The 16,888-nt window shown below is 36.4% G+C and overlaps 1 protein-coding gene across 1 annotated transcript in view; it reads left to right on the top strand.

Annotated features, from left to right (window-relative positions):
- Positions 1–16,888, top strand: part of LOC149792618 (cadherin-23-like) — a 90,223-nt gene that overhangs the window by 59,511 nt on the left and 13,824 nt on the right. The window contains exons 16-24 of the mRNA XM_089969593.1: positions 168–2,820; positions 3,412–5,007; positions 7,819–9,402; positions 10,935–12,166; positions 12,847–13,129; positions 14,003–14,190; positions 14,623–14,860; positions 15,497–15,582; positions 16,249–16,310. Coding sequence (XP_089825719.1) covers positions 168–2,820; positions 3,412–5,007; positions 7,819–9,402; positions 10,935–12,166; positions 12,847–13,129; positions 14,003–14,190; positions 14,623–14,860; positions 15,497–15,582; positions 16,249–16,310 — 7,922 coding nt within the window. The remainder of the gene's footprint in view (positions 1–167; positions 2,821–3,411; positions 5,008–7,818; positions 9,403–10,934; positions 12,167–12,846; positions 13,130–14,002; positions 14,191–14,622; positions 14,861–15,496; positions 15,583–16,248; positions 16,311–16,888) is intronic.

The following is a 16,888-nucleotide window of genomic DNA, read 5'->3' as shown; positions in this document are numbered from 1 at the left end:
AAAAATATATATTTATCCTCCATATATACTACAACATAGGTGAACATATTGAAAACACTAATTGTCATGGTTAATCACGAAAAGTTCAATGAATATTGGTTTTGGCCAATTTGAAAGCATAAGCTTTTGATACGTACACCTAAGCTATTCTTTTCATTATTCTTTAGGTGTCATAATCTTTAGCAAACCCCACTGGGATTGGCTGAACTGGTTTCAGATTGATTGCAGGACAGGTGTGATAACGACTCGAAAGACGCTAGACTCGAAAACATATTCGGTTGTGTACTTGCAAATTATGGCCTTCGACGCAGATCCAACCCCGCACTCAGCATCTGTTGCAGTTTCGGTGTTTATTACAAGTATCAAAGACAGCAGTCCTGTTTGTGATTTCAATGTGTACGAGTACACCGTTCTGGAAAACGTAACAACAGGAACGGTGGTTGGCAACATTTCTTGCTCAGACGCAGATGGAAACAACCTTACCTACAACATGTTATCCGGGAATGAAAGAGGGCTTTTCTATTTAAATGTCCTCAGTAACGGAGTAGAAGTTATGACAGTGGGCGAATTATATAAAGATACGCAATATATTCACCAACTTTATATTCAGGTTTCCGACAATAAAAGTGACGTATATGTGAATGTCACGATCACAGTTGAGGATATCAATAACAGAGCCCCAGATATATTATCAACAGGGAGTCTTCTTGTTGATATTAGCGAAAATACAGACATAGCAGTGAAAGTTTATGAAGTAAATGCAACAGATGCAGATATATCCACTGTTATATTGTATTATTTCATCACATCTGGTAACTCTGAGAATAAATTTTGGATATCTGAAACTACAGGAATCATTCAGCTTCAAAACTATTTGGATCGAGAAAAAACATCGTCTTACAATTTAACAATAGAGGTAACAGACGGAAAGAATTTTGCTTCTTTGACAGGAACAGCTTCATTAATAGTTACAGTGAGCGATTTCAATGACAATTATCCCGTTTGCGACAAAGGAGTTTACATAGTATCTGTTGATGAAAATACAGCCATGTCCACAATAATTGCCTCACCGTCTTGTTATGATAATGACAGCTCATCCCAAAATCTCCTGTTCGTTATATCTTTTGGTGCCAACGGTATGTTTTCAATTGACAACTCAACTGGAGAAGTAACAGTATCGAATACTCTTGACTATGAAAACACGACCAGCTACCTTTTGACTGTTAGTGTAGATGATCAAGGCTCCCCGCCATTGACATCGACGATTGAAATATCAATATGGATAAATCCAATCAACGATAATAACCCTGTTTTCTCCAGGAATTATACCGTTTATGTGGCGGAAAATGCAAGCTTAGGTAGCGATGTGATACGGGTTACTGCCCCAGATGAAGACTTGGGACTCAATCACGGTACTGTCAGGTATTCCATCGCCTCAGGAGATATTCAGTCCCCATTTTTGGTAGATTCTGGTGATGGAACTATCAGGGTCGCCGGTGCGCTAGATCGAGAAGCGATAGCAACCCATATATTGATCGTTGTGGCCAGCGATTGCACATCGGGGTCACCAGATGAACGGTCCTCCAGCACAGTGGTTACTATCCATGTTACTGATATTAACGATAACTACCCGGTATTTAATCCAAGCATCTACAGCACGACACTGCTAGAAGATACAGTTATTGGTACTACCGTAATTCAGCTGTCAGCAACAGACATCGACGATGGTTTATCCGGAACGCCAGGTCTTTACTACAATATTGTTGGTGGAAATAGCGAGGGGAAGTTTAATATGTCAGGTAATTACGTCATTTTGCAAAGTGATATTGACCATTCCACAACAGCACAATATCATTTGAAAATTCAAGCCAAAGACCAGGGAAGTAAGCCGATGAGTTCATTTACCTACCTCAACGTGAAAGTTACCGCTGTAAATGAATACAGCCCATCCTTTTATACAACAGTAGATACTATATTTGCCTATGAAAATGCGTCCGTTGGAACAGCAATATACACTTTCTCGGCATCTGACAATGATACCAGCAAATATGGTGAACTGAAATATGCTATGGTCGATGGGAACACGAATTCAGTGTTTTATGTAGACGAAGATAGTGGAGACTTATTAGTATCGTCACAGTTAGATTTCGAAAATGATCCAAAGTTATATAATTTGACCATTGAAGTGACGGATAATGGTGGAGAATCCAATAACAACTTTACCAATAGGTTATGGATAGTTGCACAGGTGATGGACTCGAATGATAATACACCCGTGTGTATCAGCGGTGGATTACCAACTAGCAACTATACCATGTACATGGATGAAGATGTTGACTCTGGTTACATCCTAAGGACTGCGATCATGGCATCTGACCGCGATACAGGTATCAATGCAGAAGTGACATTTTCCATCGTTAATGGCAAAAGTTCTGGTTTGTTTTCTATAAATAGCTCCACGGGATTTCTAGCGACCAGTGCATCAAATTTTGATTATGAAATCACGAAAGCATTGACTCTCCTGGTGAAAGTATCTGATAAGGGTTTTCCATCTTTATCGACTGAATGCCGTGTGCAAATAATATTGAATGATGTAAATGACAACGCCCCTGTTTTCCAAGCAATAGATTTTACCATTAGTGTTTCTGAATCATCTGCAATTGGCACTACAATAACCACAGTTACTGCGAGTGATGCTGACAGCAACGTCAACAACAACAATGTGTTCAAATACTTGCTAGAGTCGTTGTATTTCATTATCAACTCTACATCTGGAGTAATAACATGTAATTATACATTGGATAGAGAGATGACGCCAAGGTATCTTTTATTTTATTTAATTTTTCAGTTGCTTACCAGTCTTATAGTAATCGCTCATGTATATATGTGTGTTCAGTACGTAACGATCCAGTTCTTAATGCATGCGAAATATAATACTAAATGCACTAAAAAATACCCCCATTTCAACTCTGGTCCATTGAAAATGCTTTTTAGTAAAGTTTCTGTATTGCAACAAAACGAAAGTTGTATATGTTTTATAATTTTGTCTATATTTATTAATGCACCACACAGGTATTCAAACACGTTTTAGAAAGCATGTTTCTGCAAGAGAGTCAAGAGCAACTAAGATATAATTATATTCCATACATTATTTTGATATATAACACTGGTAAAATGAATCAGTTCCAAATAATATGTGATTATTTCAAAGCATTTTTACAGTTCGTTATCTGCCATTTTGAGTACATCGGTCATCAACCGGACATATGAAATTATGCTCATTGAGTATTGATAACGTTATGTAGCAATTCAAAATTAAAGAATATATGCCACATATATTGTAATACAAGTTTTTGTTAAAAGAAAGATATTTATACCAGATCGCGACAAAGATCTTTCTTGTCGTTGCAGCTATATACTAAAAGTTTATGCCATTGATCAAGGAGCTCCACAGCTGACTGGAACAGCAACAATCACAGTTCAGATTGAGGATATTAATGACAATAACCCCGTCATAAGCGGAACTTACAACACAACAATCTACGAAAATATAGACGTTAATACAGAAGTTTTCAAAATATTAGCAACTGACAATGATATAGGCAAAAACAGTGCATTGACATTTGCTTTTAAGTCCGGGATAAATGATTTTTATTTCAAAATCGACCTAACAACTGGTTCTATTCGGGTGAGAAATGCATTGGACCGCGAAACCATTGATGCGTATTTGTTAGAAATTACAGTATGTGATAACGGAGATGCCCCCAGGACTGCTTCGATAAACGCTACGGTCATAATCCTGGACGTGAATGACAATCCTCCAGTTTTCAGCCAAAGTGTTTGTGAAACATCTGTCATGGAGAACGAGCCAATTGGGATTACTGTACTTCAGGTCCATGCGACAGATGAGGACCTTGGCATCGCGGGAACAGCAGGTCTGATATACAGTATTGTTGGTGGGAACAGTAATGACACTTTTATCATGGCTAGAAATAACATTGTTCTTTCCAAGGACATTGATTATATGACGTCATCCGAATACCTTCTTAAAATAAAAGCTACCGATCAGGGACGTATTCCTTTGATTTCATATGCATATGTGACTATCTCTGTCGTCGCCGTTAATGAATACAGACCAAATTTTAATGTTCGTGAAATCTCGATAGTGATATATGAAAATACTTCTGTTGGAACGACTATTTTTACATTTTCTGCCACAGATGAGGACACAGGTCAGTATGGGAAAGTGAAATTCTGGCTAATCAGCGGTAACACACATGGACAATTTACTATAGATGAAACTTCTGGTGACTTAATGGTAGATTCACCGCTGGACTACGATTCTTTGCCACGGATTTATAATCTAACTGTTGGCGTGCAGGATTTGGGAGATTATGCCAACAACACGTTCACAGACAATACATGGATTACCATTGCTCTGCTAGATGTTAATGACAATTCTCCAATATTCATGTTCAATGGTTCGCGGACAAATACTTACATTGCATCTATTAACGAAGATGCTGTGATCGGATATTTATTTTCCGTGGGAATAAATACTTCTGACATTGATTCGGGATTAAACGCCCAGGTAGTTTATTCCATGGTAGGGGGTGATGGATTATTCCACTTCAGCATAGATGCTTCCACTGGTGTATTGTCAACAACATCTACGTTTGATTATGAAACGAAAACGATATACTCAGTGGTTGTGAGGGCTACTGACAGAGGGTCTCCAGCATCTTCATCCAACAGCCTCGTGAAGATACAGATAAACGATGTCAACGATAACACTCCGTTGTTCCATATTACAGATTGCTCCATACGTATATCTGAATCCTCAGCTATAGGGACGAGCGTTACTGTTGTCATTGCGACAGATGCAGATTCAGAAGTTAATGGTAACAATGTGATAATCTACGCCTTGACTTCTTCATACTTCTCTGTAGACCCATCATCTGGAATCATCAGTACAGTTGCATTATTAGACAGGGAATCGATGGCTATGTGAGTAAAATATTTTGATATGTGCAATATTTTTATAACTGGCCAATATCCATGCCTTTTAATTCCTTACAATAGGCACTGAATTGACGCTTTACAAATTTCATTTTTAAAATAATTTAGTAGTTGAAGCATATGCGAACTATTAGGGATGCAAGGATACTCCCAAAACCTCCTGCGATATATTGCGATATAGCAAACTCATATTATAATACGTATTGCAATAAAGTAACACTTAATGATAATAATTTAAAAAATCACTTTAGCATTTTCTACCTTGCAAGACTTCAAATGGTAATCTAGTAAATTGAACATATAAAAATTAACATAAAAATGAAACAAGCCTACAAAAAACTGAAGGCAATAAAATTATCGGCAAATAAAAATCTCACTGCCGTTTTAGTCTGTATTTTAGTTTAAACTTCACAGGAGCATTATTTAAAATGTCTCAGCACATTTGAACTATCTTTCTCATTTTTTAGCAAGATACTAAATAAATCACTGCACATTTTTCATGAGGTAAATTAACATATCATCAACGTCTAAACTCAGAGCAACCTTCTGTGCGGTAACAATATCTCCTGCTGTACTAAAGACACTCTCCGATGGCACGGAAGTTGAATGAATGCATAACCTTTTCCTGGCAACTTGTGCAAGGAATGGAAACTTGTACTGCTGAAGTTAAAACCATTTCAAAGAATCATCATCCAATATTATTAGGGATTCATTCATGAACAAATCAACCTCTGCTTCTACATTCTTTTACAATCTCGTGGTAAGCGTATATCTAGCAGAAAAAGAAAATGTGGATTTTGAAATAAAATGGAAAAATTTTGAGGAATATACAGATGAAGGCAAGACCGTGAAAAAATCGCGGTACGGAAAATCGTATTGCTGTATGTATTGCCAGATCAGCAAACAGCAAAGCGCAATATACCGGTATACCGATTTATAGTTGCATCACTATGAACTATTATCTGGATATAAATAAAAGTGATGGACTGATTAGCCTAAATCTACATCAAAATACTCTAATGAACGTGCCAAAATTACAATGACCTTTCAAGACATGTGATTGCTTAATGAAAATGTATTACTACGTAACTATATGCAAAAGACCTTGAACAGTTTGAAGTTTAAGAATAGGTGATGACGTAATATAGTTAACCTCAAAATGGTATTTAGAAATATTCACAAAGTGGATTTTCCTAATTCCATGCAATATGGTGAAATAAATGTGTTTTAAAAATGACGACAGTCACTAACTTTGCCTTAACAAGGGAATTTCTCTGATAAATTTAGGTAAATGAAACATTTATTTTATGACCATGCACGGAATATACCAAAATATATGTTCCTCCTTGCTATAAATAGCAATATGGTATATTGTCTGCAGAAGATAGATTGCTTTGTCCCTTGGCTAGCCTGTACTGAGGCAGATAGTTTGGTATGTTCCTTACCTGGCCTGTAATGAGACAGATATGTTGGTCTGTTCCTTTCTTGGCCTGTAATGTCGCAGATAGTTAGGTCAGTCCCTTACCTGGCCTGTAATGGCAAAGAGTTTACTAGTAAACTAGTTTGTTCACCAAAGAAGATTGTAAACGTTCTTGCAAAAGAGATTGTAGATGTCCTTCCATAAAAAGGAGCTTCGTCATGGTAGAAATATTGAAAGAAAAGAAATCCTCAGGGAACCTCACCAAAATCATATGGTCTACGGAGACAAAAAGCTGTTAAGAAAATCGTACCTATTGTGAAAAAGAAATTCTAAATTCATGCTCCACGGGACCGAATTTGCAGTAACGTGCAGACGTGGCATAATCGTCTGGATGTCTTAGATTCAAAGCTACACAAGAGCATTATATTTACAGTTAGTAACATAAAACACCGGTTGTCTTGCTGTGGTAATGGCGCGCTGTACATGGTCTAAGAACTCGTCTGAAGTAGCAACATGTACTACTTCGGAAAGAGAGCATTCTAATTACTGACTGTCCTGGAGAAGAAGTTGTTCTTGTGGGGCTCTAAGTTTTTCTGGGTCCTTTATTGTGTGTGTGTGTGTGTGTGTGTGTTTTAATGTGTGGATGCTTGGGGGGAGAAGGGGGTCCCATTCAAATTGCAGTCATAGGTTTTGATTCTGCAAATGGGTTTGAGGCTGTAGTCAGCTAACTTAGTCAGGGTCTGGTTGTTTTCTGCCAAGAAAAATGTTATTACAATAAATTGTTTTAGAAATGAATGCTTTCATAGTTAAATTAGTTGATCAGGAGAGTTCGTTTGATTGAATAAGGCATAAAAGAAGCATCCACATTTTATTGTTATACGCAAATATACTGGGTGAAGTAAATAAATGCGGAAAATTAAAAATCTTAGGAATTACGAGAAACTTTTTCTAAAAAAAGACAGCAATGATTTCTACCAAAAAGAATTCTGAAGATTTTGTGTTGCATATTAAGCGGGGTCTGTATTTTCTAAAATTAACATAAAAATGGTCAATAACCAATAATGATATCATCAAGATAACATAAACATGTTATTTATCTATAATGTGAAAGACGGTAAATGATAATTGATTATTTTATATAAATATCATATGTGTAAATAATCATATTCTGTTTTCTGTTTATTGTTATGAAAATATAGATTGAATTAGTTACTGATATTATTTCATGCATATACCTTTCTTGTGATACGCGCAATCTCTGTTAGAATGACTTTACATCCACCCATCGATCTGTAATGACGAAAATTAAAAGCTGACATATATAAATGGAACTATACTCTCAATTCTTAAATAACTGTATAATGACCTCTCTATTTTAGACACAATCTGACAATCCTAGCCATAGATCAGGGGTCTCCACAACTTACCGGGACAGTAAATATGATCATACTGCTGGAGGACGCCAACGACAATGCCCCTGTGATAAGCGGAACTTACGATACATCCATCGCTGAAGATTTGGCAGTTGGTAATATAGTTTTAATCATTACAGCAACAGACAGCGATATTGACGAAAATGCAGAACTAGTATTCACCATATCTTCTGGAAATAATAATTCTGAGTTCAAAATAGACTCATCAAATGGCATTATCAGAACTGAAAATAATTTAGATCGTGAAACAATATCGTTGTATTTTCTTGTCATAACGGTTTCAGATTCAGGCACCACTCGGCTTAGTGTCACAGTTACAACGACGGTAACAATTTTAGATGTGAACGACAACAATCCAGTTTTCTCTCATGCAGCATACAGCGTGTCGGTACTAGAAACTGTTGGAACAGGATCAACCGTCATACAAGTAAATGCAACAGATAAAGATGAGGGTATGTCTGGTACACAGGGTCTCCAATTTAGCATTGTAAATGGAAATACAAATAGTGTTTTCACTATGGCAAACGACTTAGTTGTCCTAGCAAGTGACATCGATTATGTAGAAAAATCACAATATCTACTAAAGATTCAAGCCTCTGACCAAGGATCGCCTACCCTTGTTTCATTTTCATATCTAACCGTTAATGTTCTCCCTGTGAACGAATATTCTCCACATTTTATCAATGGTAAGCAGATTTTGGCAGTTAGTGAAGACACACTGGTAGGCTCAACTTTGTGTGTCATCAACGCGTCAGACAAAGACACCGGGCAATATGGAATTTTGAAGTACAGCATAATATCGGGCAATACAGATAATGTACTTTCAATAGACGAAGACACTGGAGCACTGACACTATCTTCACCTCTGGATTTTGACACATCGCCTCGGAGCTACAATGTAACTATCCAAGTGCAAGACTTAGGAGATGGTATCAACAACACAAATGTAAATTACACCTGGTTTGTTATGGACCTGATCGATGTAAATGATAATGCACCAGTATTTTCAAGTAATGAGTACAATTTCTCCGTTTACGAAAACGAGGCTGCTGGATACACTTTCGCAACAAGGGTTATTGCAACCGATGCGGACTCCGGACTAAACCAACAGCTAACCTATTCCGTTTTATCGACAGGTGGAACATTACCATTTGATATAGACCATTCGACCGGCGCTATATCAGTCAACATGCCAAACTTGGATTATGAATCCAAAAGGTTATATTCCTTCAAGATTAAGGCATCAGATAACGGGACGATTCCGCTGTCTTCTACGTGTCAGATGACGATATGGATCTTAGATGTTAATGACAATCCACCATCTTTCCAATCATCAGATATAATTGGCAGTGTATCCGAAGCAGTTCTGATTGGTACAAGCGTCACACGGGTTGTTGCCACAGATGCTGACTCCAGCTTAAATAACAACAATATATTAGTATATTTTCTTGAATCAGCCTACTTCACGATGGACGCAAACACTGGTTTAATCTCAACGAGGGCAACTCTTGATAGAGAATCGAATCTCAGGTACTTGCACTATAACAGCCAATGGTCAACCTCTTGTATAACCATTAAATACTTACTCTCGGGTTGCACACATTACGAAAGCAACTATGTACTTGCTCTCTGTTGTATAACCTTACGAAAGCAAATATGTACTTGCTCTCTGTTGTATAACCTTACAAACGCAAATATGCACTTATAATCCTTTGCACGCTGCAACAGATAATTCAACTGCATATTGTTTTCATGAACTAATGCACCGAAGCCAAGCTCTGTTTACCCTATATACACGCTTTTAAGTCGGGTCCAAGTGAAACAAGCTTCATATATCCAGATATGCCGTTGCATTATGCTACAGCAGCTTGGGATCTGTTTTGTTTGCAGTTTGACCTGACTTATGAGAGAGTACATACAGTAAGACAAATTGATTGATGAAGACATTATAAAATGAATTACACTGTGTAGCTTTTTCGTGCACTGTAGTGATGGTGATGAGTTGTAGAAAAGAAATATTATTTTATCATGGAGAATTTAGATAATGCAACATGTTAAATCAATTTGTTTGTTTGATGTAAGCATAGCACGTTGTACGTTTTCACTAATATATTGAATAAGCAGCAGTGGGGACCGTCACATCGTGTTTAGCTACTATATTAAATAAGCAGCAGTGGGGACCGTCAAATCATCGTGTTTAACTAATATATTAATATAAAGCAGCAGTGGGGACCGTCACATCGTGTTTAACTACTATATTAAATAAGCAACAGTGGGGACCGTCACATCGTGTTTAACTACTATATTAAATAAGCAGCAGTTGGGGACCGTCAAATCATCGTGTTTAACTAATGTATTAACATAAAGCAGCATTGGAGACCGTCACATCATCGTGTTTAACTAATATAATGAATACACAATAGTGGGGACAGTCAAGTCATCGTGTTTAACTAATGTATTAATATAAAAGCAGCATTAGAGACCGTCACATCATCGTGTTTAACTAATATAACGAATATTCAATTATGGGGACAGTCACATCATGTATTTTAATTAATATAATAAATAAAAAATAGTGAGGACTATCAAATCATATATTTTCATTAATATATTCAGTCTACTGGTCTCACACAATGTTTGCACGGTGAAACATGTATCACTCTGGGGCCCCGAGTGGCCGAGTGGTCTAAAGCGCTCTCCGTTACGGATCACTGCCATCTCACCTCTGTCTGCGTGGGTTCGAGTCCAGGATTCGGCCAATGTGGGTATGTGAGTAAACTTGCCAGTAGCTTCTCGTGGGTCGGTGGTTCTTCCCGGGGGTTTCCCGGGTTCTTCCTCCACCATTAATACTGGCCGCCATACATAGCCTATCGTGTGCTGAAAAGTGGCGTTAAACCCCACAACAACAACAACAACAACAACAACAACATGTATCACTCTTCCAGCAGCGGTGTTAACAATCGTACAAGCTTTGCATTAACTTTTTATGATAAAAATTTACAAGTTAGATGCAGGAAGAGGTCATCACGAACTTCTGCATAACACTTGTATTGATATTCCAGTCACAAACTGACGGTGATGGCGATAGATCAGGGTTCTCCACACCTCACGGGTACAGCAACTGTTACAGTCCTTGTCAACGACGAGAATGACAATGACCCTGTCATCGTGGGAAACTATCATGCATATGTTCGTGAAGATTCAGTAATCAATACTGAAATAATTACCATTAATGCTACTGACTTGGATGCAGGTACAAATGGACATGTGATATACAGCATTTCTTCTGGAAACTTGAATGATTGTTTTAAAATCGACTCAACAACTGGCTTGATACAAATTAAACGTGGCTTGGACAGAGAAACTGTCGATGAATACTTGTTGGTAGTTCAAGTTGAAGACGGAGGATTACCTGTTAGAAGTTCGACTCTTACAGCGACTATTACTGTTCTTGATGTGAACGATAATATTCCATCATTTAGTTCTACATCATTGTTCTTTAGTGTCCTTGAGAATGTACCTGTTCATTCCACTGTTAACAGGGTACTAGTGACGGACAGCGATCTTGGTACCAATGGTACTTTCTCTATTTCTATTGTAACCTTTTGGAGTGGAAACCCGTCGAATTTCATCATAGATTCGTTATCAGGTGTTGTTACAACGTCAGGTGCAATAGATCGTGAGGCTATGTCTTCATATAATATTCTTCTCAGAGCGGTTGACAAAGGAATTCCAGCATTGTCAGCGTATGCGAATATGACCATATCAATTGCAGATATGAACGACCATGCTCCAGTCTTTGCTTCCAATTCCTACTCGGTATCGGCTTTAGATAACCTTGATATCGGTACAAGCGTGTTGTCAGTTCTTGTAACAGATGCTGACAGTGAGGTCAACTCACAGATTACATTGATGATCAATAACTTAACCACCATGGGCCTTCTGGCATACCAGTACTTCGGTGTGAATTCATCCACGTCCACCATCTTTTTGAAACAGCTCATTCAGACGGATGTTATCACGAGCGTTACGTTTAGCCTTATAGCCACTGATGCGGGAACACCTCCATTGTCTTCATCAGCCACTGTTACTATCAACATCTCTGATGTGAATAACAACCATCCAATCTTTGTTTCCACCAAAATCGTGTCCGAGATCGCATACAGCGACGATTGCCAGTTAACGGTAGCAACAGTCTCTGCTACGGATGCTGACTCCGGAGTGAATGCAGGTGTCGAATATTATTTTGTACAGAATAACTACCCCGATTTATTCAACTTGGATTCAATCACAGGTAATTTCGAGATAAAACGTGTTCAGATCAGAAACACAGTAAAGTGTTAATTTCGTAGTCCAATTATTTTGATAGAAGTTTATGAGGACCTCCATCTTATCTCTTTTATCCTTCTATGACCTTTATACGTGCTTTTCCTATTCTCTGAACCATTTTGAAAGTTTACATGATCTACGCTGTACTATGTTATATTTTTTATGTTTGCAATCTAAGCTAGGTTTAGTCTTTTGGTAGTCTAACGTATGAATCGTCAAGATTGGGTTTGCAGAAAATATTAAGTACTATTTTAGTAGCAAACATCTATGTTATGTTTATATGTATAACAGAAAAGTCCTCTTTGCAAGAACACTACGATCAGAATTGTGCTTGGCTTGATATCTGGTGTCTATGTCATTAAGTTCTCCTTTACAGCTTTTAAATTTGCGTTTTATTTTATGAAAGTGATCTTCCCTATACATAATGGAAGAATCGTACAGAAATAATTTATCTTTTACTTCTGTCATATATCCTACATGAAAAATGAAGCAAAACAGAGTACGTGTGCACATGTTAGATACATGTACCTACTGGATTCTAATATGATCTTTTGTATATTATGTTCATAGTAATTTACTTTTTCTCTATGAGCAAGATTCAAACATATAGCAGAAATAATTTATGTGTGTGCCGATATATTGCAGGGGAAATCAAGATGACAGATATCCCCAAAATTGGGAACGTGTACATTTTCGTTGTGGGCGCACGGGATAGAGGCATACCGTCTTTACACGCGATCATCCCTGTATCTGTCGAACTGGAAACGTTTGATCCTAACATCGCAGTCATTTCGTTCTACATGGGGATCAGTAAGGCATACTTTGAAAGTAAAGTATCTCAGTTCCTTTCACAACTGACGATAGTTTTTCAAACAAAATATCCGACAACAGTCGCCAGGAAGTGGTGTGTCCAGGAACTCTCCATGAAGTAAGCCACATTTCACCGTGTAATTATGTTTCAGAGTGTGTATAATATTAATAGCATACAGCAAAAAACGTGTGTTATTACGGAAATTAATATATTTGTATTATTTGCAAATCATCATTCTTGCAACTTTTAACAATATCATCAAAGTTCTCTTATTCATAACGGCCACAATCATCTATGTATTTTCGTCAGCTTCATCCGTATTTTATTGTCCTTAATTTCTTTGTTTAACTGCTGGACCGTCACGTTTGTTAGTCATTCATCTCTCTACCGAAACAGTTTCAACTTTCAAGATTTCAGCAGTTATGTTCACATTGGTCTCATTACTTTGTTAAAGAATGTAAGCAACGAAAAAAGCAAATACTTCCAGATCTCATACTGTGAAATAAATTTTAGAACTAGAAACCGGATAACGCTTTTCCATTGTTTTTGAGTTGTTTGCGTATTTCTCAAATGATTGTATTAATCCAAATGCAGTTGATATCATCTCAAATGATAGTATTAATCCAGATGAAATTGATATCATTTCAAATGATAGTATTAATCCAGATGAAATTGATATAATTTCAAATGAGAGTAATAATCCAGATGCAGTTGATATCATTTCAAATGATAGTATTAATCCAGATGAAATTGATATCATTCCAAATGATAGTATTAATCCAGATGAAATTGATATAATTTCAAATGAGAGTAATAATCCAGATGCAGTTGATATCATTTCAAATGATAGTATTAATCCAGATGAAATTGATATCATCTCAAATGATAGTATCAATCCAGAAGAAATTGATATCTCAAAAATATTCTAAATATCTGTGTTAACGACCTCATTTTATTCTCATATTAGAATAAATAATGTCTTCATTTCAGTTCCTGTGTTGCACATATATACGCCGTTACCATAGACAACACAACTACCAACACCAGTTCAACCAAGGTCACTGGTGGCAGTTCTGGCATCATGTCTGGAGCAAAGACAGTAAAGGTTCTGTTGACGGCTCAAGAACTTCTTCCTTTGCTTGCAGATTCGCATGGAAATCTGACACTGGAAATTTTAGGTACGTCAACGTTATCAAATATTTGAGACATTAAACTCCTCCATATTATTATAAGAACACAAATGTTATCTCAGCACTGAGGAGTTATTGGTTCTTGTCAAAGTAAAACAGTATCTATTCCAAGCTGTGAGAGAAATGTATATTTTCGTTCTTTATACTTATATATCTCTTTTCTGCTTAATTAACAAGAATTTCTTAATTAACAAGAAACGTATTGCCCTTAAACGTTAAGGTCTGTTTCGATATCTTTATAGGCCCTAATTATGAGAAATTACCTTAACTTTTTAGTCTAGCAAGAATTTGGCTTCGTACAAAGTGTTACATTCTGGAGTAAACATTATGACCTAGACTCAATATTTGCTGGTAAAATCAAGTCGGCACCATTATTATTTGTCAATATGTTTTTGAGTAGGTGTGTTCTTTTCAACTCAGGCTCAGGTTGGAACATTTTCAACATCATGAGCGTGGCGCAATATGTAGATACCGCAAATGGATCTGGTATTAATGTGTCGGAAGATCAAGGGAAGACCGAGAAATCAGACAGTTCTAAATGGATAGAGACAAATAGTGGAGTAGTGACTGTGGTGGTGGGGAGTGTTGTCGGTGTTGTCATCGTGGTATCTGTTGGAGTTACCATTCGTCGTGTCAGAGCTGTCAGATTTAAGAGAAGGTTGTAGTAATTTCAAATTACATACAAAACAAATGGGTTTTCTTAATGCATTTTGAAGCTACCTCATGAATTTATTCAACGCATCCTGATTCTTTCCATACATCTTGGTACTGTCTGTTTTGCACAGACAATTTGTCAACACAGTCAGTCAAATCTTGTAAGGTGTTATTGCGAAGTCTTAATAAATTTTGAAGAAAAATACTAGATTGAAAATTAATATTAAAGGGTCATATTTCAAGATTATAGATCATTTATTTGTACCCATAATTTACAAACAAGTACCTCCATCGACAATGCGCTAGGTTTTGCATGTATGTGGTAGAGTATATATATGAATGATAAATTATGTATTAAATAAGTGATACATTAGAATTAAGTGGTGCATTATGAATTAAGAACATGATACACAATGAATTAAATGCGTTTTACATTATAACTAAGTAAATTATACATTATGAATTATGAATCAAATAAGTGATGCATTTTGTTTTAAATGTTTCTTAGCATAACTTCTAGACTGGATGAATACAACTATCAAATTGTATCATAGTTGGGAAAGAAGGTACAGATTGTAAAAAGTCATATAATGTTCGTTTCATTTCGAATTATGTGTTAACTGTTTCCAATTCCATTCAGTTTTACACCAAGTGCATCGAATCCTGCCTCGAAATCAAAGACTCGCGTTACCGTGAAGCCGCAGACTGAAATCTCCGGCGTGCCCGGTAAGCAGCATAACCATTCAGTCATTAATAAAAAAATCGGTATGTTATCCGCTTAATGTATATTCAATATTTGTATGTTAACCATTTCATGTATATTCCATATTTGTATGTTAGCCATTTCATGTATATTCCATATTTGCTTGTTAGCTGCTTCATGTATATTCTATATTTGTATATTAGCCGCTTCATGTACATTCCATATTTGTATGTTAGCTTCTTCATGTTTATTCCATATTTCTTCTAAGCTCAATCGGAACTAATGACAACAAAGAAGGTGGTATTAATTGGAATATCAGGAAATACAACAATTTTGTTCATTAAAAATAATTATCTGTGTTTGTTTTTGAAAGTATCTATCACTAATGTAATAATCTTACTATTTCTTAGCTGAAGACAAAGCAGTATTTAATTTAAAATTACGCTGATTTTATAGCATTATATGGTTACCTTCATACACACAAACACACACACACACATGTATCCTAGATTTCTTCTTTTGCATAGTGTTCCTTGTACCGTTGTCGCTATGTTCATATATATATATATATATATATATATATATATATATATATATATATATATATATATATATATATATATATATATATATATATATATATATATAGTGCATTGCCTACTTTGTAATTTGACTGCTTTAATTAACAGAGGTAAAAGAGTTTGACAAGTCACACAGACCCTCAGCAGTTGACTCTCTACCGTTACCATCGGTAAGGTCTACAACAATACTTTATTGTGTTGTGTTTTTTAAGCACTGTATTTTCCCATCGGTATATGAATTCATTCGTTTTCATTTAATTTACTACCGTTTTTATTTTTTAATATTTCATTTTCGTATATACCCGAAACATTGATTATAACTTTGTGCTACATCATGCGTAGTGTGTGTTATCATCTTGCTTTTAGAGAACACGCAATTTGGGTTGGAAATTCTTTCACAGCTGTTTCTGAGTATTAAACTAACGGATCGGTCTGAACTAGGTTTTTCAGCTGTTTCTGAGTAAAAAGCTGAATGGATCGGTCTGAACTAGGTTTTTCAGCTGTTTCTGAGCAAAAAGCTGAATGGATCGGTCTGAACTAGGTTTTTCAGCTGTTTCTGAGTAAAAAGCTGAATGGATCGGTCTGGACTAGGTTTTTCAGCTGTTTCTGAGTAAAAAGCTGAATGGATCGGTCTGGACTAGGTTTTTCAGCTGTTTCTGAGTAAAAAGCTGAATGGATCGGTCTGAACTAAGTTTAACAGAATATCATGCGCATACAAGAAGTCAATCTGTTTTGTTTTTAAAAAAAT

Source organism: Sinohyriopsis cumingii, chromosome 9 (assembly GCF_028554795.1).
Source record: "Sinohyriopsis cumingii isolate HCF-2022 chromosome 9, ASM2855479v2, whole genome shotgun sequence".
NCBI classification, from domain to species: domain Eukaryota; kingdom Metazoa; phylum Mollusca; class Bivalvia; order Unionida; family Unionidae; genus Sinohyriopsis; species Sinohyriopsis cumingii.
Note: the sequence above shows the minus strand (reverse complement) of the source record. Positions and strands in the feature narration are given on the sequence as shown.